A 23251-nucleotide genomic window follows, 5' to 3' on the forward strand; every position below is an offset into this window, starting at 1 on the left:
GGCCTGAGCTGCGGGGATTGGAGGGGCCGAGGCGGGCGGGGCGCAGGGGCGAGGAAGCGGAGCCCCAGACAGATGGAGGCGCAGGGCGCAGAGCCGCGCCCGAAGAGCGGGACCCAGACAGACTCCGGGAGGAAGCGGGACGCGAGACGATGGGCGAAGCGATAGGGGCTGCGCTGGCAGGATGACAGGGGAGAGAGGAGGAGGCGGGGGCGGCCATGTCGGGACCGGGAGAGGGGGCGGCGGGGCGGGGCAGGCCAAGTTAACGAGCTGGAAATGAACTCGGGACGGCCCGGTGGCCCTACGCGCTGCGCGAAGGGGCGGCCGGGGTTGGGCTCCGGGGCCCCATCCTTTAGCACCACTGCCTGGCCGGTCACCGTCCCCTAAGCACTGCGTGCGGTCCCGGGTGCCAAGCGCGCGCACAACAGCCTCCCCCGCCCGCAGCCGGCTGTGTCCCGGTCCCGAAGGGCGGCTGGGGCGGGGCGCGCAGCGCAGGTGCGGGGGCGCCGGAGGCCGCAGAAGGGCGAGGTCGTTCTACTTAGGGGGGTCCTTCCTGGCAGATGTGGGGCATCTGACAAGGGCCCTAAAGAATGCCGGGGATTCGGGTCCTGGGAGATGGTGGGGAGGGCGTTTGAGGCGGAGGGAACTGCAGTCACAAAGTCCTGGGGTGCTGTGGGGCCTCTGAAGTACAAGTCTGCGTGGGAAACAGCCTCACAGTGGCCCCTAGACTAGACAGAGCTCAGGTGGTGATTCTCAACCTTTTCGTCGCCAAGGACTTCTTTCCCTATCTGAATGCGAGTTTTGAGAGGTGCTTACCCACAATCTCCCACCCTCCGCATTTATTAAGGAAAGAATTATTTCCGATTTTGTTCACCATCAATACTTAAATATTTAATTACTGATCAGTAACCAGTATTACCATACTGAGTTAATATATATCTTGAAAAAAAAAACACACAAAGAAAGAAACTTGACATTGTTAGTTTAGTTTTGCTTCTAAAAGCCATAGGATGAGCAAACGTACAGGGCACACAGGCTGCCCCTCGGGGAGGGCAGTGGGCTACAGGGGTGGGTACCACACACAGAAGAGCTGGAGTACAGAGAGGAATGTGCCAGTTCAGGGTGAGCTCTGAGCTTCTGGAGGCCAAGGAGGTCCACGGAGGCTCTTGACCCAAGGACGAAGTCGTAGCTGAATTTTAGGAAGATAAATCTGGAGGCAAGCCAGAAGGTCTGCAGGGGAAACCAGACAGCAAGCCCAGAACCTTCATCCTCCCTCCCCTCATCTTCTCTAATCAGTGCATGGACTTTGTGAAGCCCCTCGGGCCTGCCCCCTTCCTCTCTGCTGCATCACTGGGCTGTGGTCTGGGCCATGACCTAGACCCGAGGCCCTTCCAGCCTCATCCGCCACCACTGGCCCCGCACGCCCGAACCTGCTGCAGCTCCCTCCTCCAGTATGGAAGGCTTCGTCCTCTGTTCTCCCGGTGTCCTTGTTCTTTCTGTGTCTGATGTCCAGCCTTCATCGCTGACATCGCTCCGGCGACCATCACTGATTACACGCAAACCTCTATCTTCATCCTGAGGCTTTCCCTAGAGCCTCACGGTGCCAGCTGCTGGCGGGGGATTTCCACTTCCACTGGACAGGCCCCAGACCGAACTCACCATCTTCCTCCTCGAGCCTCGTGACTTCTTTATTTCTGTGTTTCTCCAGGCCAAACAGATTTTAAAACCGAAGTGACCTCTCCTCTTCACCCCTCCCTCTCCCCCAGCCCTTGACATGTCAGCTAAGCGACCAAGTCCTCCAGGTCCCCCTTTGCTGTCTTGGATGTCCCTTTCTATTTCTTTTTTTTCTTTTTTAAAGATTTTATTTATTTATTTGACAGAGAGAAATCACAAGTAGATGGAGAGGCAGGCAGAGAGAGAGAGAGGGAAGCAGGCTCCCTGCTGAACAGAGAGCCCAATGTGGGACTCGATCCGAGGACCCCGAGATCATGACCTGAGCCGAAGGCAGCAGCTTAACCCACTGAGCCACCCAGGTGCCCCATGTCCCTTTCTATTTCAAGGCCACTACCAGAATCAAGAAGGTCACTAACAGCCCAGGACCTGGACCTACCCTTCACCCTTTCCTCCATTCTCAAAGGAAGAGGCAGCCTGTCATCATCATGTCAGTCCCTGTGTTGTTCTATCAAACCCCAAACAAGGTGCCCCTTGCTTACTGGGCACAGTCCAAGCTTTCTGACACTCAGGGAGGAAGGAACCCAAGGGTAGGAGCAGAAGAGATACCTTCTGGTGAGGGAGAAGTCTCTGAGGAAGTTCTTTCCAAATGGTCTTTGCCTTTCCTGCAGAACAGAAGAGCCATTTGTTGAAAATCAGGGTGAGGACGGGACTGGGCAATTAGAAAGAGCTTAGAAGTTCTAGAACAGCACAGTACAAGACTGTGGGAAGCACGGACTGGGGGCCCATCCCTCACTCGGAGAGAGAGCTGGCATTGAGCTATAGGTTTCTAATTTAATAAGAGTGACTTAAGGGAGCCTGGGGGACTCCGCCAGTTAGCTGTCTGACTCTTGATTCCGGCTCAAGTCATGATCTCAGGGTCCTGGGATCGAGCCCCACATCGGGCTCCCTGCTCAGTGGGAAGCCTGCTTCTCCCTCTCCCTCTCTCGAGTTCCCTCTCTCGCTGTGTCTCTATCAAATACATTTTTAAAAAAAATTTTTTTAAACAAAACAAAGAAGTCTTAAGGGCACCCGGCTGGCTCAGTTGGTAGAGCATGTGACTCTCGATCTTGGGGTCAGGTTGTGAGTTCAAGCCCTATGTTGGGCATAAAGCTAACATGTATTAAAAAAAATTTAAAAGAAGTTCTGAGATAGTCACTAGGAAGCCAGTAGGGAACCAATGGCAAAGGACTTGGGACATCTGTGAGTGTTTATGACACGAGATAGAGGTATTACGTGAGCCTCTGAGAGGCTGGGTGACTTGCCTATGGTACCGAGGCTCAGTTCTGGAACTCGAATCCACATGTACTTGACTCCAGGGCTTGTCTCAGGGTAACGCTAGAGTGAATCTTCGTGTGTTAAATAGAATCTGAGCCATCGACACGCGCACAGGTTAGTGTGACAAATCGGCCAGGTTGTGAAGCCCACCAGAGGCTTCCTGGGACCCACGCCGCACCGGTGTAGCGAGGACCCATTCCGGGTCACCTCTAAATGGCGATCAGGGGAGCGGTCTCTCTCTGAAGACCTCTCCTCTCCCGTCCGCTTAGCAAATGGTGTCTTTCTCATTCTCAATTGGTTCTTTTGGACTCACTCCTTCCAACTTTGGCTTCATGTTTTCTCTGACCTTGTTCTGGAAAGAGGAGAGGTGACTCTATCCTGTGTTTGCTATGGGATTCCGGGCAACATTTTAGCTCAACGATTCCCACGAGTAGCGGGACGATCCAGACCCCAGAGGAGAGCTGTGCGAGAGGGACTGAGCCCCGTCGCCCCGGGCACGGAAGGACGGCTTCGATAAACACACCCTCTGCCTTCAGCAAGTGCAGTGTTCATAAACTCACACTTCCGAGACATAATTTCCGTGCTCTCATTACTAAAGGATGCTTCCTACAAGTTAACTAGGTGGCTCCTCTAGTATCTTTCCAACGGGGGCCAATGGATAAAAATTCCGTTAATACCCAAAACACTGTGGCAGCGGGAAGGCAACCGGGAATAAAGAAACAACCAGGGACCAGGAGCTGGGATGCCTGGGGTTTAGTCCTGTCTGCTCTCTGGGGGCCCATCCCTCACTCGGAGAGAGACTTGGAGAGTCTCACTTGCAGAGACCTCACTTGGTCTAATTCTAGACCACCTACGAACACCAGGACTTTTAAATCCTGGTCATCCGGCACCCGATCCCATCAAGCAAGACAGACCTGTATATGAGAAGGCTCTGATCCTCCAGGTGTGCTGGAAAGAGCCAAAGGGCCAAAAAAAGTGCCTCAGACTCAGGGGCCCAATAGGGTCCCACCTGTCCTGCTGCTGGGCTCGGCTTCTCCCCATGTCTCTCTAACCGCCAGCTGCAGCCACTGCTTCAACCATATCCTCTTTCAGCTCTGACTCTTCTAGGGCCCAGACTCCCTCAAAGTTGTGAAAATTATTATAGTTTCTGCCAGATGGGCCTCCCCTGTTCCATTAAACCCATATCCTCAACCATATCCTGTTTTCCCATCATACTTCCTCTCCCACCTCCGAGATCTTACCCGAGAAGTCTCATGATCTCGCTCAAGGAAACCTTCCCAGACTGGTTAGTCCCCGGGCTCCCACATACAGCTGCACGGTTTGTGGACTGCACAAAGGCACTCACGGAGGGGGCAAGTTGAGAGCTGAACTGCATCTACCTTGCCAATCCTTACACTCTGGCTCAGAGTTGTGCCCACTTGAGGGATTCCCCTTTTTATTTTTATTTTTGCCCCAAAGTACCACTTGCTCTCCAAGCTACATGCCATAAGGAACGAACCTACCCAGAGCCGCCTTCTTTTTCTGCTTGGTAACGAGCTTCCTTATGGACCCCCGATGTGGCTCCAGCTCTGGACCTCCCACCCTCAACATTCTCAAGTTCCAAACTGACAGGTTTTACTAATTCCGTGTAAAGTTGCTTGCTCTGTCACAAAACTGAAAGCTGGGACCTTGCCTACTTTCCTGTACCCTGGAACCTAAGAAAACTTTCTCTCCCCTCCCTCTATTCAAGTTCAGTGATAAACAAGGGACTGAAGAGAGAGGCCGGGTAAAGTCCCAGGGCCTGCAGGGGTGGGTAAATCAGAGGCGGGCTGGTGGTCAGCCAGAATGAGGCAGGGGGCTGCCGGGCACCCTCTGAATGCCCTGCCAGCCCGATCACCCCCCCCCAAGAAATGGGGCCAGTTCTATGCAAATGAGCTTTTGCCCAGGGGTCCGGTTTCATCTCTCTGAGCTCCTGGCACAGCAGAACCAACGTGAGCAGCCGCTTGGCAGGACAGAGAAGGGCAGGCTTGCAGTCCCAAGGCTCAGGTGACAGGGCCAGACCCAGGAGACGGGGATGGTGACTGGGACTCTAACAGCCCTCCTGATGCCAATCTTGGGCTGAAAACTTGGTATTTCCACTTGGAACAAGAAACTTGGGCAAGAGTGCTGGGGAGAGAGGGCAGTGGACCAGGAGTGCCCTCTGCAGGTCTCACTAGGTGGCACCAGAGCAGAGGAAGGCAGTCCAGGGTGGGTGGGGATCTCAGGAGATGCCTGGGATGGGGGCAACAAGGAGGAGAAGGCAGATCTAGCTGGCACTTACTGAGGACTTCTAGGGTGCCAGGAATTGCCTCATGGAAGCCTCAGGACAATGCCCAGGAGATGGACAATAGAGTTATTCTCATTTCTTGGATGAAGAAACTGTTCAGAGAGGTTAAGCAACCTGCTCAAAGTCACCCAGCTAGCAGTGGACGGAGTTGAGACTTGAACCTAGATCACTGCCTCCTGAGATTATATTACACAGAACTACTTTTTCGAACTCAGCAGATCATTCAAGCAACTTCTGACCCTCTAGTGTCCATTTCAACGTCTCCCTTCTCCTCCGCCTCCTATCTTCTTATTCCGACTGAAGGGAATCTGGAGAAGAACAGATCAGTATGTTGGGTATGATAGTACCAGTCATAACACGGCCATTTGTATACCACTCTCTGCTTTTAATGATTTCCCTGGGGAAAATGAGCACTGAAATATTTGTATTTTTCCAAATTCTGCTCAGATTTTTATCGGGGTCCTGACACCTATTTCTGTGGTGATGATCAACTTACAAGAATGTTTGTGTGTGCTGCTTTTTCCTGCAAGACTGTGTCTCCGCACACATTTTCATATGTGAACATAGCAGCTGATGATGTCCCCATATCACAGCTATTGCTTTCCCGAGGTCCCGTGGTTTTGTGACGAACCCGCGGTGTGGCAGGGACACACTGGGGTGAGTCTAACCACCGTCTCTGCCTCTGTGATATCCGGCAAATCGTCCTTCTCTGTTTCAGCTTCTCATCTGTAAATGGAGAAGATCAGACCCAGCTCGTGAGGTCCCTGTGTGGGCTGTCAGATGAGTCCTCTAGTCCACAGCCACCGCTCGACAAATGACCGGCAGTGACGTTACTGTGACGTGTCTGCACATCTTTGTCCCCGCGCTGGACCGTGAGCTCCAGGTGTGCAGAGATCAAATCATTTCTGTAACCACCCGCCACCCAGAACACTGCCCAGGCCTTGGCCTCCACCTTAGTTTGCTGGATGAACGGTTTTAAGCCCTAACCTGGGCTCTTCTCTCCGTCGAAAGTTTGGGTTGTTTCTAGACTTTTCGCTGTTAACAAAATACACTTTAAAGCCCTTCTAGTTCTTTTGCCTTGTTTGGTCTGCACGCCCAGGGAAGCAGGCTGAAAGGGGATATTTGCACGTGTCCTTGCCCTGTGAAAAACAGAACAGCTGAGATTCAAGGAAGCGAAGCCAATCCTTTGGGTCACATTACAAATCAGTGACAAAGATTAGAACACTTGACCCCACCTCCCTTCCTCAGGTGAATCTTCTTCCTCTCTAGCTACCTCCGTCTGGATCAGGGCGCCCTCTTCAAAAATTGGAGACGGGATGCTGCCTGCTGGAGAGGAGAGCTCGCACCCAGAGGCCCCTGCTGGAGGTCGTGAGCTGCCAGCTCCCAGGGGGCCCTCTGAATCCCCGGGAGACCAAAGGCCTTATTCCCAAACACATCGGGCCGGTATTTTCTCAGAGCAAGAAGCCTCTTAGGGAAGAGCGTGCCGGGTTTCTTTTCTTTTCTTTTTTTCCTGAGGGGGTGAGGAGGCGAGCTCTGAGTTGTCCAGGAGGAGGGACTTGGGCTAAAAATAGCTATGGCGTGTGGCTCAGCCTCCAGTGGTACCCAGGACCGGGGAGGGGAGGGGATGCTCCGGAGCTGTCCCCAGACTGGTTGCTGTGGAAACAAGAGAGGAGCAGGGGAGCCTGGGAAGTGGGGATGACACAGATAGCAGGTCCTAGCCAGAGCTGCCGCTGCATGTAGGAGAAACAACGGTGTCTGTGGCTCCCACCCTCCACGGGGGCCGGGGAAGGGGTGGTGTCAGGGGCATGGACGCTACGCCCCGGGGGTCTCTGCTGCCGGCTACTCTCCTCTCCACGCGCTGTGAGTTGAGTTGCGGGGGACTTGGGTTTGGGCCCCTAAATCCAAGGCAAGTGGGGGCTTGGGAACAGCTTGTTCCTGAGGGAGTTTTCACCAGATCCCCTCCCACAAAATAAACCCTCTCGCTGGCCAGCACTCCCCAGGGGGAGAAAGGGCGATCCAGGAAAACGTGGCACTGGGGTCTTCCAGAGAGGGCTCACAGCATGCACAAGAACTAAGAAGGAGCAGGCTGGGGGAACAGGGATCTTCGGAGGGAAGGTGCCGAAATCAAGGCTAGTTCACACATTTACTTCCCCAATGAGAAACATGCGGCCTCCACTCAGGAAGACAGGAGGGGACACAGTCAAAGTAAGGCCCACCTAGATGCCTGTGGTGATGGAGAGCAAGACGGATCTGGCAGCGATCAGACTGTGGGGTTCCTCCCACCCCCGGGAAGACAGATCTGTCTAAGCAGGCAGATTGGGGGTCAGATAACCTAAGACCCTGGGAAACCTTTGGAAGCCCACCTGGGGCTCATAGTAGGGTAAGTGGGACGCAGGAGCTTCTCTGCATGACTCGGGGTCTCCGAACAGTCCGTGTGCACAGAGAGAACTTCTAGAGGACATCCCTGGCGGCAGGGAGGGCAAGGGAAGCCCACTTTGAGGGGAGGAGTAGACCCTAGTCTTCATTGGACCCGGTGTCCCCTGACTCCTCTTGCAACATAAATGTGGGGGGGGGGCGTCCCTAAGCACCAAGCTATCTTTTTTGGGTTTCCCTCCTGCCCTCTACCCTAGTACACACACACACACACACACACACACACACACACACGGCCTCCCAAGGCCTGGCTGCAGAGCACCTCATTCCAGAACTTGAATTCTGGAGACCTGGGTTTGGAGTTGCATATCCAGGCGGTGTCTCCCCAGGATCTGGTCAAACATCCAGGCCATCTGTGGTCCTTGTCACATTCCTCCCGTCCACCCCACCCTCCCCCACCCCAGCCAACCCAGGTTTCCCTGGAGTGGGAGGACAGAACAACCCCCAGGAAGAGGGGAAGGCTGGAGAGAGAACCAAGTCCTTCTTCTAAACCTTTCCTTATAGGGGTCTGGGGCCTAGGGAGGGGCTCTGGACCTCTCCCCCAGGGCACACTGCAGCTCAGATCACTCCTCAGGGGAAGAACTTGAAGCAAACTCAGGTGGGCTTTCCTTGGAACGGGAGCTCTGGGCCAGATGGCTGGGGGGGCGGGGGGCTGTGCTTAGGGTAGTCAGTGAGGAGTGGGAGGCTGCCGGCAAAAAACCGGAGGGAGTGGGGCGGTAAATGTGGGGGCTTAGTGCTTCGCTGGATCTGGTGGAAGAGGGCTCAGGAGGAACAGGAGACTCCCCGGGGATACGAGCCTAACTCCGGCTGAACTTTGCGCGCCCAGGCTGTCCGCCTGGGTCTCCTCTCTTGCAGCCCTTCCAACGCCCTTCCAGGCTGCCTCCGCGGGGGAAAGAACCCAGGGGCCGGGGGGCCAGACACCCAGCAGCGATGAGCGGGAGGGGTCTAGTGCTCCGGGAGGGCTTGGAGTGGGCACGTCCTCGGGCGGGGCTGCTCAGCCCAGGCCGCCGGAGAGGTCGCGCTGCCTTTCCGCCCCCCGCGCGCGTCTTCTCCGCCCGCTGCGGGAGGGCAGGCAACTGTGGGAGGGGGCTGAGCGCGCGCGGGGCGCGGGCAGGAAGGAAGAGGAGCGCGCGGGGGTCACGGTGAAGTTCGGCCGAGCGGGTCCCGGGCCCGCGCAGGCCGCAGCCAGGGCGCGCGCGGGGGCGCGGGGGCGCTGGGGCTGGGGGCCGTGTCCGGGGGCTGGGGGCGGCGGAGGGGGGCGCGGGCAGCGGCGGGGAGGCGTGGGGGCGGCGGTCGCAGGCGGCCGGGGCAGGGGGGTGGGTCGCACCCTCCGAGCCGCGCGGTCCCGCGAGCCTGACGGCGCCGCGCGCTCCGGTCCCGCAGGCCCCCTGCGGCCGCCGCCATGGCGCGCGCCGGTGCCCCCCGCTCCCCGGGCCGCGAGCCCCCGCGCCGCCGCGGCCGCCAGCGCTACGTGGAGAAGGACGGCCGCTGCAACGTGCAGCAGGGCAACGTGCGCGAGCCGGGCCGCTACCTGACCGACCTGTTCACCACGCTGGCCGACCTGCAGTGGCGCCTCAGCCTGCTCTTCTTCGTGCTCGCCTACGCGCTCACCTGGCTCTTCTTCGGCGCCATCTGGTGGCTCGTGGCCTACGGCCGCGGCGACCTGGAGCACCTGGGCGACGCGGCGTGGACGCCGTGCGTCAACAACCTCAACGGCTTCGTGGCCGCCTTCCTGTTCTCCATCGAGACGGAGACCACCATCGGCTACGGCCACCGCGTCATCACCGACCAGTGCCCCGAGGGCATCGCGCTGCTGCTGCTGCAGGCCATCCTGGGCTCCATGGTGAACGCCTTCATGGTGGGCTGCATGTTCGTCAAGATCTCGCAGCCCAACAAGCGCGCCGCCACGCTCGTCTTCTCGTCGCACGCCGTCGTGTCGCTGCGCGACGGCCGCCTCTGCCTCATGTTCCGCGTGGGCGACCTGCGCTCGTCGCACATCGTCGAGGCCTCCATCCGCGCCAAGCTCATCCGCTCGCGCCAGACGCTGGAGGGCGAGTTCATCCCGCTGCACCAGACCGACCTCAGCGTGGGCTTCGACACGGGCGACGACCGCCTCTTCCTCGTGTCGCCGCTCGTCATCAGCCACGAGATCGACGCCGCCAGCCCGTTCTGGGAGGCGTCGCGCCGCGCCCTGGAGAGGGACGACTTCGAGATCGTCGTCATCCTGGAGGGCATGGTGGAAGCCACGGGTGCGGAGGGGCGGGGGCGGGGCGGGGTGCGGCTGGCGGGGGGTGGGGGGTGTCCCCTGGGGGGGTGGTCACCGGGAGCTGCACAGGCCCGGAGCCCACACGCAGCTAGCGTGTGCTGCGCGGCCCCGACGCACGGGGCCTCCGGGTTCATCTGGTCTTAGCGAAGGTCACTTCCGTGCTCGTTGTCAGACGGGAGGCTGCCCGAGGAGAGGTTAAGGCAGCTGTCCGTGGTCGCGGGGAGGTCAGTGGACAGGGCGGGGGCAGTGCTACTGGCTGCAAGCTTTGATGTTCCGGAAGCGCAAGGACGGTAAGTTCGGGGGATGTTCCAGAAGCTCAAGGACGGTAAGCTCGGGGGTTTCCCATCTCGGAGAGGTCCAGGCCCCTGAACTTGGTGGGCCGGCTCTCCCATGGCCCAGAGTACGCCCAGCCTGGACCTTAGGAGCAGGCTGACAGCCGGTCTCACTTCCGTCTCTGTTTCCCCACCCATCAAAAGACTCTCGGCTTCCATCGACAAAGGAAATAGACGGTCTTAGCATTTCTGGACCCTTTCCAGAAGGAGCGCTCAAGGCCTCTGTGAGGTCAGGACTCAGGCCCACCCGGTGCAGGGTTCGGGAGCAGGCGGGAGGGCCCAGTGCAGCGACACAGATGAGATGCTGTGAGGCTTGACATCTGGAAGCGGCAGGATGAGACGAGCCTAGCGGGTGAGCACAGGGCCGTGAGCTGTGGCCTCTGCGGCTTCCCAGGCTGCTGCCCTCAAACCTGTCTCCTGGCCCTTCCTGCCCAGCCTCTGCCTCACCAGCCTCTGCCCCAGTGCTCCCCACTGCTTCTTTACTAGCCCCCATCCCCCACCCCCACCCATGCTCCTTCCAGCTCCCGCTCCTTCCCCTGCTCACCCAGGCCCTTCCCTGGAAGACAGCTGCTGTCCTTGCAGACAGGTCCCTACCCAGTCCTCTTCTCGTACCCCCAGCACCTCCCTCTGTTCCTCAGAGACCTCTCTCCCCAGTGTCCCTTCTCCCTCTTCTGCCCTTCCCCCACTGGACACTTCCTATTCCAGCCTTCATGGGAGGATCACCACCGTGACCCATGTCCCCAGGCTATGTCAGGGCTGGGCTTACAGTGCGGAGACCCATCTCTGGTTAGCTACCGTTCAGGCTTCCATTCTCCCCTGTTCTGAGGTGGACATGGGCTGGGGGACAGACCCAGGCGTAGGAGGATCGCTTGCCCTGGTGAGTGTGCCGGCCCAGCAGGGAGGACGGGGCCCAGCCCCAGGTTGCAGAGGACTGGGGAGGGTGGCGTGGAGGAGATAGGGATGGGAGCTTATCTGACTTTTCTAGAGAGACCAAGTTGGAAAGGATGGCAATATTTTGGGTGAGAGAGTCAGGATTCAAAATGCTTTTGAAAAGCAAGGATAATGAGCCAAAACCCAACAAGATGACATTTAAAAAGAATAAATATAAAATTCTACATTTAGGCTTTAAAAAAATCACTTATGTAAGCACCGCATTGAAGAGCTCTGGTGAAAAAAAGAACTGGGGGTTTTAGTTGGCCGCAGGCTTCATGTTGCAGCACTGTGATTTTGATTCCAAAAATGTTTATGTAACGTAATCTTGGGCCCCGTTAGCTAAAGCCTCATGGCCGGAAGAGAGAGGAGGTGAGCCCTCTCCTGTGCAGGTCAGGCCCCAGCGGGGTATTTATCATACGCAGAGTGCTGAAAGGGTCCTCCTTGGTCATTCATGTTTGCAGTCGAGAAAGTAATATTTCTGGAAGCCAGGTCACCTGAAGAAGGGTGGAGGGAGCCAGGGATGTTCAGCCTGAAGAGGAGAAGACACGACGGGCCCCGAGGTTCCCGAATGGGTGTCAAAAGGCAGGGGAGCAAAAGCAAAGGTGGCAATCCTGGGGAGGCAGATCTGAGCGCTTAGTAAGAACAACCGATGAGAGGTGTCCCACCCGGGAGGTGGTGATAAGCGCCAGCTCGATGCCCAGTCGTGGGGAGGCTGCAGTAGGAAGCCCCGTGTGGAAAGGGAGGTTGGACTAGACGATCCCTAAGGTCAGTTTCAAGGTTCAGCTTCTCTGATTGGCATCCCCTGCAGAGAGGAGGGGAGAGCATGGGCTGGAGGCTGAGTTAGGACCCACACCCAAGAGAGAGAGCTGGGCAAGGTATAGGAGTTGAGAAGGGGGAGAAGACAGGTTGGACCAAAGCGGGCGTGGGAGGCCCTGGCGGAGGAAGAGAGGGAGCAATGTGGGAATCGGGTTGCGGAACGAGAGCCAGGAGAGGGAAGCCCGGGGCTGGGATCCCCCCTGACCCGTGCCCCTCCCCCCAGGAATGACTTGCCAAGCTCGGAGTTCCTACCTCGTGGATGAGGTTCTGTGGGGCCACCGCTTCACGTCAGTGCTCACCCTGGAGGATGGCTTCTATGAGGTGGACTATGCCAGCTTCCACCAGACCTTTGAGGTGCCCACACCCTCGTGCAGCGCCCGGGAGCTGGCCGAAGCTGCTGCCCGCCTCGACGCCCATCTGTACTGGTCCATCCCCAGCCGGCTGGATGAGAAGGTGGAGGAGGAGGGGGCCGGGGAGGGGGCGGGGGCAGAGGCTGGCGCTGACAAGGAGCAGAACGGCTGCCTGCCGCCCCCAGAGAGTGAGTCCAAGGTGTGACCCGTTCCCTCCAGACCCCTGTGGCAGGGCCAGACACTGGTACCCGGGAGCTGGATGTCCGAGGCCGAGAAGGAGGCAGGCAAGAGCCCTGGGCATGTGCTGAAGCTGGGGAGCGCCCTCGGAATCTTAAGCCTAGAATCCAGTAAAAGCTAGGGCGTCTGATTTCGTGGAGGGTGGGGATGGGCGAACGTGCCAGCCTGTGTTTGTCCTTCACGTCTGTTCAGGGTGGATGGCTGGAGCGAAGGGTGGACTGCCGTGGGCCACATGGGGAGGTGGTAGCGGAGTGAGGGCCGCTGGGGGCTCCGTAAACTGGCAGACAGAGGTGGTGCACTTGGGGCTGCTGCTAACCCAGAGAGAGGGACTTGCAAGTTCTAAAAAGGCACCCTTTACCCCCAGGCCAATGCCACCCCAAACCAGCGCGCACTGTGTGGGGAACAGAGCGCGGGCTAGATTTTAGTCCCCCCTCGTCTCCTTGGCCAGCCTCCCCGTGTATGGCACACCTGTCTCGCTGGACACAGTGGCCGAGCTGACCCAGAGGAGAGGAGGCTAGATGGTAGGTGGGCAGAGATGAGGGTCACCATGGTGACAGGGGGAGCAAAAGGATGGGCCCTGCAGGCGTGGCTCAGCGGGGTGTGAATGACCTTGCCCCCAGTGCAGGAAAACACACGGTGCCTGACCCCGTAGCAGGGCCTGGAAAGGAGAAAAGGAGAACCAGGGACAGCTGTTTTCTGAGAGCGAATGAGATCTCAATAGCGCCTCGGAGGCAGGAGGTAGGGGACATTCTGGGGAGCAGGAGGGGTCAGGAGAGAGATTCAGAAAGTGAGTTCGCTAGACCTGGGACACAGGGGCCCGCCGGAAAAAAAGAAAATTTGTCTTGGGGCCCAATGATAGGGCATTCCCAGAATTTCTTGGGGCACACCAAGTACAGAGCATGGACCCCGCGAAGGTGGGGTGGGCATTCAGAGCGCAGTGCGCCCAGGGAAACAGAGAAGTCAGCCCCTGCGGCAACTGGACAAGGTATGGTCCGGACTGAGCCCGAGCCCTCCCTCAGAGCAGAGGGCAGGAGGGCTTGGTGATGGGAAATCTAGGGAGAATGAGTAAGCCAGCGGTTACCAAACCCGGGTGTGTGTCAGTCACCTGGGTAGCTTGCGAAAGCACAGACCTCTGGGCCCCACTCCCAGAGTTCCTGACTCAGTAGGTCTGGGGTAGAGATCCAAAACTGGCCTTTCCAGCATGTTCCCAGGTCATGCTGACGCTGCTAGACCGGGGGCTGCCCTTGGAGAACCACGGCCCTACACAGAAGACTTGGGAGTCGTATCAGGAGTAGCTGAAGGGGACGGAGGAGAAGCTGAGAGGGAGCGGAGAAGCTGGGCAGTAGCTAAGGGGAGCGGAGGGGGGCTGGGGTTGCTGAGGAGAAACCGAGGACATGGGGGGCAGAGACGGAACTATAGACCACTGTGGGTGGGAAAGGGGACCCTGAAGCCCAGGCTGACAAGTTAAGCTCTGGGCCTGGGAACGCAGTCATCAGGGAAAACTCGGGTGATGGTGTTCGGGGAAGATGAACAGGCGAGATAGGGAAACCCCCGAGGGGTTGCTGGGCAGGGGCTGGGGCTGGAGCGGGACAGGCCTCTGCGACCGGAGAGTGAGGCCCTCGTAGGACTTAAGAGTGGGTGAATGTGGGTGACAATGTGAGGCAGAAGCGGGATGTGTCTGCGGCCTGATGTCTGCCCAGCTGGGGCCACAGGCCCCGGATACACGGTTCCCGTCCCACCCCACCCCTTCCGGGTCATCAGAATCACAGCGGGGGGGGGGGCAGCCGTCCAGGATGGGGAGGGGGGAGCGATGACAGTCTCGGACAGACGGAGGTGGAGGGGCCTCCTGAGAGAAAAGGGTCGGTTCCAGGCAACGGCTTACTCCCACAGCACAGCCAGGCGGGGACCTCCTCTCCTTGGTCCTGGCCACACTCTGCCTCTGTGCTTTAATAAAAGACGGAGCCCCTCGGGGGAAAGCAGCCCAGTCGGCTCCATTCCAGACTGGGAAGCCGAGGTCCTGTGGGTCCCAGGGCCTCCTGCAAGCAGGAGGGGGTCGGAGAGAACGGGTGCCCCAGAGAAACCGCTCTGCCTCCGGTCACAGGGCTACCTGAGTCACCGGCAGTCAAAGATGAGGTCCTGGACCCTGGCCTCGGCTGTTCCCTCAAGAACAAATGGTGTAGGACAGGGTTATTAGGTTTAATTCGGTGGAACAGGTGAGTCTGGACAGGAGGGGCTGTTGGTAGCCGTGCCGCTCAGTTACAGCTCAGGGCTCCGCTGTGCACAGTGCGAGAAGGCGGGAGCCCTCCAGTGGGCTCCTGACGCTGCCGCTAATTAGCTCCATGACTCTGGGCAAGTTACACCACTTCTCTGGGCCTCAGTTTCCCCTTCTGTAAAAATTACACTTAGCGTACTAGTAATGCTCAATAAATGTTTAAACAACTGAATTAAAAGAGGTAAACCGGGTGCCCCTTAAGGAGCAGAGCAACCACGAATTCTCAGATCAGAGAATCGTGAAGCAATGATGCATTCAGGGGACCCCTGGGGCACTGGAGGGGAGGGGCGCCAAGACCCGGGGGGCGCACGCCGGCTGTGGGGGTTGCGGGCCCATGCGCAGGGGCTCTGTGGACAAACGGGCCCTCCCCTGACTGCTGGCCTCGCTGCCACCCAGGGGGCCGTGCTCTGAGGCTTCGTTCCTTGGGGGTCAGACAGAATAATGAAGATCTAATGAAGATCGGGGAGGAAAAGGCTGAGGCCCCGGGGCCTGGCCGGAGGAGAAGGGCCAAGAAGGAGAAGGCGGAGTGGTGTGGAGAGCGAGAAAAAGACTCCACCTGGAGCCCCCTGCCCGGCCACATGCAAGAGGGACAGAAGAGGGCTGGGAGACGGGCCGGGCTCAGTGAACTCACCCCCTCTCTGTGCTCCCCTCCCCAAGCTGGAGTCCCAACAGGGATTGGCAAGGCACCGACAGCTCAGGCAGCAGATGGGACCCAGGTGTCCCCTCCTGGGGTGGGTGGCACGGCCCACAGAGGCCAGATGGTATTTGTGGTGGGAAGGGAGGGCTGGGTCATGCAGACTAGGTTGTCAACCCCCCAACTACCGCCTGGCCACACACCTCAGCCCCGGGGCAGGGAAGACACAGCTAGCCCTGAGTTTTATAAAATAAGTTTATTCACATTTTAGAAAAACTAGTTCTGGGACAGGGAATGGTCTCTCTATGGGCTGGACATGAGAGGGAGAACAGAAGCCCAGAGGGAGGGGCTGGGAAGGGAGGAGTGGGGGATCGGGCCGTGTGCCCCACTCCGGGTGGGGGAGATCGAATAAATTAAAGGAAGGGGGACAGAGGGAGACGGGTAGCCAGGCAACCAGAGGTGGTCTTGGAGCTGGGCTGGAAGACAGTCGACACCTGTGAACACTGGAGAGACAGTGTGGGGTGCACTGAGGACGGAGCCCCCCACGCCTGCTCCTCCCCCAGGGAGGGTAGGAGGGGCAGCTCGCCTCGGGCCTGGGGCAGGGGAGAGACGATGAGGTTGGGGTTCTCTCCTCACCTGGGGGGCGAGGGATCACCGTTTTCGCAGCCTCTTCATGAAGCAGCAGGTGATGGTGCCAAGGACGGTGGCGCCCGTGACGAGGGCGACCCCGGCACCCACCAGCAGGGGGACAAACAGCGTGTCCAGGGCTGGGTGAGAGTAGATGGCTCTGTTCAGCCCGGGGTAGAGCCGCTGCCCGGCACCCACTGCCACGCCTGCTCCCCGCGCCTTCTCCATCGGGTTGTGGGACCCGCGTCCCCCATTCACCAACAGCCTGCCCTGCCTCCTCCATCCTGACTCTGGTCAGTGAGGATGCGGGTGCCAGAAAGAGTGGAAGGTGGGCTTCCGAGACCCTTGGGATGGAGTGCCGTGGTGGAGGAAGGGGACAGGAGCAGGAGAGGTGCGAACAGGACAGGGCAAAAGAAGGGCTGAATGGGGGTGGGGGGTAGAGAGCAGAGGTGGAGGTGGGCAGGGGCCACTCACCATGCGTGTAGGGGTACACCGTGACGGGCCCCGAGCGGGCACTGCCAGCCTGGTACCAGCTGTAGTCGGCATGCTGCACCCAGGCGCTGGGGGCACAGTGGTACACGCCTTCATCCTCGGGCCCCAGGCCATGCAGGCGCAGCCGATGGCTCTGGGGCCCCACCAGCTCCACGCTGATGGGGCCTCCTCCGGGCCGGACGCCCAGCTCGGCCACACCGTCCTGGCCCACGCCGCCCACCAGCTGGGCAGGGCCAGAGCTCAGCTCCCCGGCCTCGGGTCGCTCCACCCACCAGCTGGCCGCCAGCCGCAGCCCTGGGGGGCCGCCCCGCACCGAGATGTTGCAGAGCAGGGAAGCCGTCTCGCCGCGGTACACGGTGCCCCCTGCCAGCCACGCCACGGCCTCCAGCACCACCCCTGCGGAACACGGACATGGCATCAGTGGGGCACGGGGCTAGGACCGCTCCCGCCATCCTGAAGAAGAGGAGCATGAGAGAGAAGCCCAGTGGCAGCTGATGCAGGGAGGGGGAGAGAAGCCCTGAATCAAAAGGGAAAGCTTCCTTCCACAAGCCCTGAACCCGGTAGAAACCCTGCCACCCCCTCACCTTCCTCCCGTACGTGCACGGGGAGTGGCCGGGAGCGGGCACTGGCTGCTTCTCGAAGCCGAGCCCCAGACCCTCGGACGTAGGCCTTGGCGAGGCAGCGGTAGGTACCCGCATCCCCCGGCCTGGCGGCCTCCAGTCGCAGGCGGTAGGTTCTGGACGCCACCTTCTCCATGGCAATATGCCGGCCTTCGTAGCCCGGGCCCAGGCTGCCCACGCCCTCTGTGTCCAGCTGGGCTACCAGGCGGCCAGGCCCCGGTGCCCCCGCGGGTGCCATCTCCCAGCCCACAGAGTACGCGGCGTGGCGGCCCGGCGGAGGCAGGGCCCCTGACACGTTGCACAGCAGTTCCAAGGGCTCCCCTGGGCCTATCCGACGTTCCCCGGGCCCTACAGCCACCGCCAGCTGGCTGGCTGAAACACAGGATAGGGAAGGGGTGTCACGGAGGCAGGAGAGGAGCACAGAGCCTCGACTCTCCAGCTGTAGTTCCTTCCTCTGCAGCAGCACCGCGGGGTGGCCTGTCTGCCCCTCACAGGGTACAGCCATCCCCACCACCCAGGGCATCTCCCCTGCCAGCCATGGCCCTCCTGCCTCCACAGCCAAGTCCTGAGCAGAGAAAACCCGCCGGGGGAGGGAAGTGATGTTAACAGGACCCAATGGGCTCCCTCGAGGCAGGCAGTGACCATCGGTGCCCCCCCTCGGCCACAGTAACCCCCTCGGCCACATGGCTCCCGGCTCCCACCATAGGATACGCGGCACTCACACAGCGTCTGCACGTCCACGTGGGCCAGGACCGCCCTCTTCTCGGCGATCTGGGCCCAGCTGCCGTCAGGGTCCTGAATCCACTCGGCCGCTGTGCAGTGGTAGGTGCCCGCGTCCTCTGCCTGGGCACCCCCCAGCACCATGCGGTACTGCTCAGCCCCCTCCTTGGCCAGCCGCAGCTCCCCGGTGGCCAGCCGCTGGGCATAGGGAGCCCCGGCCTCCACGGCCAAGTCCGGCCGGAGCCCCACCACTTCCTGCAGAGTTGCTCGCCCCACTGGTGCCTCGGGCACCGCTCTCCCGAAGGACACGGCCAGGTGCGTGTGCTTCTGCGTGCTCGTCCGCGCCAGGCAGCCCAGCGCCAGCTCCTGCCCCTCATGCACGGTCAGGCGAGGGGGTGAAATTGGGGCCTGGCGGCCTCGAGGCCCTGGGGGGGCAGCAGACACCTGCAGGGCATCTGGAAGAACTGGAGAGAACAGCTGGAGTGAGGGAGGGCTGGGAGCTGGTGGCCCCCGTCACCGTCCCCGGTGTACAACCCGTCTCCCTAAAGGGACAGCAGTTAGCGCCTCTCAGGCCGAGTTCGTCCCGTACTATTTCTTCCGTGACCCCCTGGTGCCGGGCGGTCACCCCTACGTTTAGAACTAACCCCCATCAGGACTGCAGAGAAGTGGCTCCATCTTCCTTCTCAGAAGACAAAGAAACGAAAGAGAGCAAGTGTCACGTGGTCCCACTCCTCCGCCGCTACCTCCACTTCACCCCCCCGCCGCCCCCCTGCATCCTGGAATCTCTAGGAACAGAGTCCCTTCACCCTAGCAGGCTCTCCCCAGCAGGGAAAGCAGGGGACGGGCTCCCCCTTTCCTGGGAGGCAGCTCCACAGAGGAGGAAGGCCAACGAGCTGCCAAGAAGAGATCTTGGTTCAAGTCCCAGAATGGCCACTAACCGGGTGGGTGATTTTGTGCGAGCCCCACAAGCCGCTGGACCCCGGCTGAGGGGCGGTTAGGTAGGTCCCTCTGGGCCCCGACTCTGTGCCCTTTGGGCGGACGGGCGGGCGCCCAGCCCAGGCCCTACCTCTCAGCTCCACCTTGCCGCTGTAGCTGCCCAGGTAGCGGACGTCGGTGGATGGTGTGTAGCACTCGTAAATGCCGGCATCCTGGGCCTGGAGGCGGGCGATCCGGAGCACCACGGCGTCCCCCTGCAGACGCTGCACCTGCACCTCGCCGGCCGCCACGCGGGGCCCGAAGACCGCGTACGAGAACCGGGGGTCCTTGGTACTGACGATGCCCAGCGCCGCCTCGGGGACCTCGGGCCGGTAGAAGAACCACTCGAAGTCCTGCTGGGCGGGGCCGTCATAGCTGCTCACGTTGCAGGAGATGGAGACGGCCGTGCCGGCCACTCGGTACAGCGGCCCCTTGGGGACCAGCACCTCCCGGGCGAGGCACTGCACTCCTGTAGGGAAGGGCAGGACAAGCTGGCGATGCCGGGGTCCCTGCTGCCTCTCCCGCTACCAGCACCGTTCTGGACCCCTGCCCGATAAAGGACAGTAAACCTGGGGAAGGTGGGGACCCAGCAGGGGCCCTGCCCTGAGGATCTCAAGCAGGTTATAGACCCGGCTTTGCCTCAGAACCCGGAATCATCCCCCTTCTGGCAGAAAGAGGCCCGTCTGCTCTCCCTCCTTGATCTCAGCTGTACCTTGGCTTCCTCTGGTATCTCCCCACTCCCACTGGGTCCAGCCAGTCAGTGGGCCCTCCAGCTAAGGGATTCCGAGATCCCATGTCCCTCTTCTGTGTTTGAGGGGAGCTGGCAAAATCTTGCACAGAAGGGCGGGTTGGCTCAGCTGTGTCACCTGGACCAGGGGACTCCAGACAATGGAGCCAGTGGCCCGAGCAGGACAGGGCACCGACCCAGCGAGTTCGCACCACACAATGCCCTCCCCCCTCCAGCTGTCCATGAGCTCACTGCGGCTCCCACCCCACCGGGCTGCCACGGCAGAGGCAGCTGAGGCTTGTGGGGCAAGAACCAGCCTCTGCCCTGGCCCCTGGGGGCAGAAGAGCCCCACCCCTCCCCCCAGGGCCTGCTGATCTTCTCTGCTGGCCCCAAGATGCACAGCGCCCCCTCCCAACTCCCTGACAAAAGCCTTCGTTTGCATTTCTTGTGCTGTCACTTATATAAGGTTCCCTCTCTGTTGAGAAGCACCAACTGCAGCTGTCCCTTCCCATCTTTCTCTCCAAAATTCTCCTCTTCATCCCACCCCAGCGGATACTCCCTACCCCCCTGGAGGGCCCTGCTTCTTCCTTCGCTCCCTCCATCCTTCCAGAGCCCCACGGGACAAGATCCCAGAACGCCACACCACAGGACAGAGGACTGCGTCAGCCTCCTGCCTCCATTTTACAGATGAGAAATGCAAGGGAAGAGAAGAATAATGTCTTGACCAAGATCCTATTGTCCTTAGATGGCTTCCGCAGCCCCCTGCAGAGGGACAGTCCAGGGAGGAAGCTGGGAAAACTCCCAGGGGAGGCCCAAGGGCACTGACCTCACCAACCAGAACATCTGTCACTCCTGGGGGCATACCTAGGGCCTTTCTGCAGAGGTTGGAGGAAAACACGAAGTCTGTGGTCGAACTCCGTCCTCCAGCCCCTCCAGAAGTGTTCCCCTTCCCACCTGAGCTGGGCTCTTAGCCCCTTCTTCCTGTGGCCGAGTCCAGGGAGGAGGAAGGCCCCTGTCGTCTGGTTAAAGCACGTGGTGGGCCTCAGGAGGTTGGGACCAGCCCCATCCCCAGCTGTACTGACACGTCCCTTCCTCTCCCAAGCACGTCTCCATTCCAAGGGCGAGTGAGTGTGTGACTCAGGAGGGCCCTGCCCCAGGGCATTTCATAATCTCAGTGATGGTGGAGACAGTGGTGCTGACACCTTTGGGCCTCCAGGCAGACTCTGCTCGGAAGGGCCCCCTCCCACCTTCCCGGCTCCACAGCTGCTGAGGTCTGGAGAGCCCCATGGGAAAGCTGGCCAGCCAGGCCACCTTAGGAAAGCAGCCGAGAGCCAGCTCTCTCCCCAGCCAGAGAGAGAAGGCTGGGCAGAGACCTGCTCCGAGGCAGTCAGGCAGATCCGAGTTCAAAGCCAAGCCCCCACCACGCTCACAATGTGGGCTCTCTGGAGCAAAGCACTTTCTCTTCCTCCTCTTCAGAATGAAGGCAAGCGCTGCACTCAGTGGGCCCGCAGCTCTCCGCAACTCTCCGTAGACACAGCACTTCCCCACCCCTGGGGCTCCTCCACTCCACGCTGCCCACTGGGGACAGCGGCCACTTGCTAGGCAACCGGGCCCCACAGCAACTTCCTCCTGCCTCCCACCCAGGGCCCCAGGGAGAGGCCTCGTTCTAGTTCCCCAGGGCCCAGGGACCTATGGAGCTGGGGGGGAGGAGGCGGAGGCTCTGCTTGCCGCTGCCGGGGAGCTCTGCTCTAGAAACGGGCTGCTGGGGCTACGTCAGCCTGCGCCTTGCCGATGGCAGCTGTGAATCTGGGTGGCCCCACTCTGCGCTCTCATTTCAAGGGCTTCAGCCTCCCGAACATCTGCACAGGCGGCCTCCCTGTCTCGAAGCCATGTTCCTCCCCAGACCACCCCTGAAGGGAACCCTCCAGTCCAGACCAAAAGGCACTGCGTGGTCAGGGACTCTCCTGCATCCAGGAAGCAGCGGCCAGAACACCTCCCCAGGAACAGCCCCCACCCTCAGACACAAGGTGCTTGGAGATCCGGCATCAGTCACCATGGAGCCTGGCTTCTCCTGGGGTAGGGAAGCAGGGACCAAGGGGGTGTGATGAGCGGTGGGACGCTACAGAGCCCAGTGGGACCCCAGAGAGGGAAAGTAGGCAAAGGGAGATCCTGCCCAGGGTGGAGACAGAGGTAACACGGGTAACTGCCCCAAACCTCAGAAGATAAAGTCTGGGGGAGGGGAACCGTTTGGGGAGACTGAACTTCAAAGATCACGGGCAGAACCGGCCCCTGGGCCTCCAGCCAACTCCGGGCAATTACGAAGCCGGGCTAGCACTGCCCACGCAGGGCGGGCACCCAGCGCTGGGCCTCAACCGAGTGTGGGGCGCAGGGAGTCGCAGCATTTGGGCGCAGCGACCCCCGGACCTGAGTATGGCGGCCGAGAAGTGGGGCTGGCCCGGCGGCCTGGAGGTGGCACCTCGGTGGGTCCTCGCTGGGCCCCAGCCGGGGGCCGAGAGCTGGGGGCTGGCTCCGCGGGCAGCCACTCAGGGCAACTGGGCGCTGAGCCCGGGGAGGCTCGGGGCGCCCCTGACGGAGTAGCGGGTGCTAGGGGCTCCGAAACGCCGGGGGGGCGGGCCGGGCTGGGCGCCGGTAGGCCGGCACCTGCCGGTGGGGTGGGGGGCGGGACGGGGTCGGCTTACCCAGCATTAGCAGCAGCAGCGGCGGCGGCAGCCGCGGCGAGGGACGGAGGGCGCCCATCCTGCGCGGCCGGCTTTGGGGAGGCTCCGGGGGTCGGCGCGGGCTCTGGGTGGACGGGAACTGGGGGGGCGCATGCCCGGGTAGGGGGCACGAAGCCGAGCAGCAGCAAGGCGTGGGTGCACCGAGCCGAGGCGAGCGGCGCGGGAGCTTCCGAGTCCCCCTCCCCCCTCCTCTTCCTACCGCTTTCCCTCCTTCCGCGGAGACTCGGGAGACCGTTCGCGCCCCGCCCCACCCAAGCCCCGCCCCAGGCCCAGCCCCGCCCCGCCGCCCCGCCTGACCCTGGCCCCGCCCCGCCGCCCGGGCTCCGCCCCGCCCCGCCCCGGTCTCGGTCCCAGCCCCGCCCAGGCACCCCTGCTCCAGCCCCCGCACCACCGACCCGCTCCGACCTCTGCTCTGTTTCCGCCCCGCTCCCGCACCCCGGGCGGGTTCAGACCCCGCTCCCCGACCCTGGGCGCCGGATCCCGGATCCGATCTGACCCGGGACCCGGCCCCGACCCGCCCCGACCCCGGATCTGCCCAGACCCCAGCCCTGGTCCGCCCACCTCGGTCCGGGCTCCGGCCCAACCTTGGCTTCAGTCGCGATCCGACCCCGGACCCCGGCCGGGACCCGCCCCAACCTCGGTCTCCGCTGCGCCCGGACTCCGGCCGACGCAAAGGGGCGGCACCTGGGCTCGGCCCAGACCCTACCCAGCCGCCCGCCCCCACCCTGCGTCTGCCGGCCTTTCCCTCTGAGACGTGGGTGCAGGGGCCTCGGGGTCGGTCAGGGGACC

General features: G+C 61.0%; 2 protein-coding genes across 3 annotated transcripts; one reads left to right on the forward strand and one right to left on the reverse strand.

Annotated features, from left to right (window-relative positions):
- Nucleotides 1-6972: 6972 nt before the first annotated feature.
- On the forward strand, nucleotides 6973-15101 carry KCNJ9 (potassium inwardly rectifying channel subfamily J member 9). Of its 2 annotated transcripts, none has more exons than XM_044266670.1 (3): nucleotides 6973-7150; nucleotides 9107-9972; nucleotides 12294-15101. In XM_044266670.1, exons 2-3 carry the CDS (start codon nucleotides 9126-9128, stop codon nucleotides 12623-12625), a joined length of 1179 nt encoding a protein of 392 aa, XP_044122605.1. In that variant the 5' UTR covers nucleotides 6973-7150; nucleotides 9107-9125; the 3' UTR covers nucleotides 12626-15101. The 2 variants fall into 2 exon arrangements, with proteins under 2 accessions (XP_044122605.1, XP_044122604.1); XM_044266669.1 differs by lacking the exon at nucleotides 6973-7150 and adding an exon at nucleotides 8234-8321.
- A 703-nt stretch (nucleotides 15102-15804) lies between these two features.
- IGSF8 (immunoglobulin superfamily member 8) lies at nucleotides 15805-22674 on the reverse strand. The gene is made up of 7 exons (XM_044266672.1): nucleotides 22424-22674; nucleotides 19089-19466; nucleotides 18025-18486; nucleotides 17267-17674; nucleotides 16665-17078; nucleotides 16200-16330; nucleotides 15805-16066 (listed from the first exon to the last, which is right to left on the reverse strand). Exons 1-6 carry the CDS (start codon nucleotides 22479-22481, stop codon nucleotides 16215-16217), a joined length of 1836 nt encoding a protein of 611 aa, XP_044122607.1. The 5' UTR covers nucleotides 22482-22674; the 3' UTR covers nucleotides 15805-16066; nucleotides 16200-16214.
- Between the last annotated feature and the right edge of the window lie 577 nt (nucleotides 22675-23251).

The sequence above is a fragment of the Neovison vison genome, chromosome 10, assembly GCF_020171115.1.
Source record: "Neovison vison isolate M4711 chromosome 10, ASM_NN_V1, whole genome shotgun sequence".
NCBI classification, from domain to species: domain Eukaryota; kingdom Metazoa; phylum Chordata; class Mammalia; order Carnivora; family Mustelidae; genus Neogale; species Neogale vison.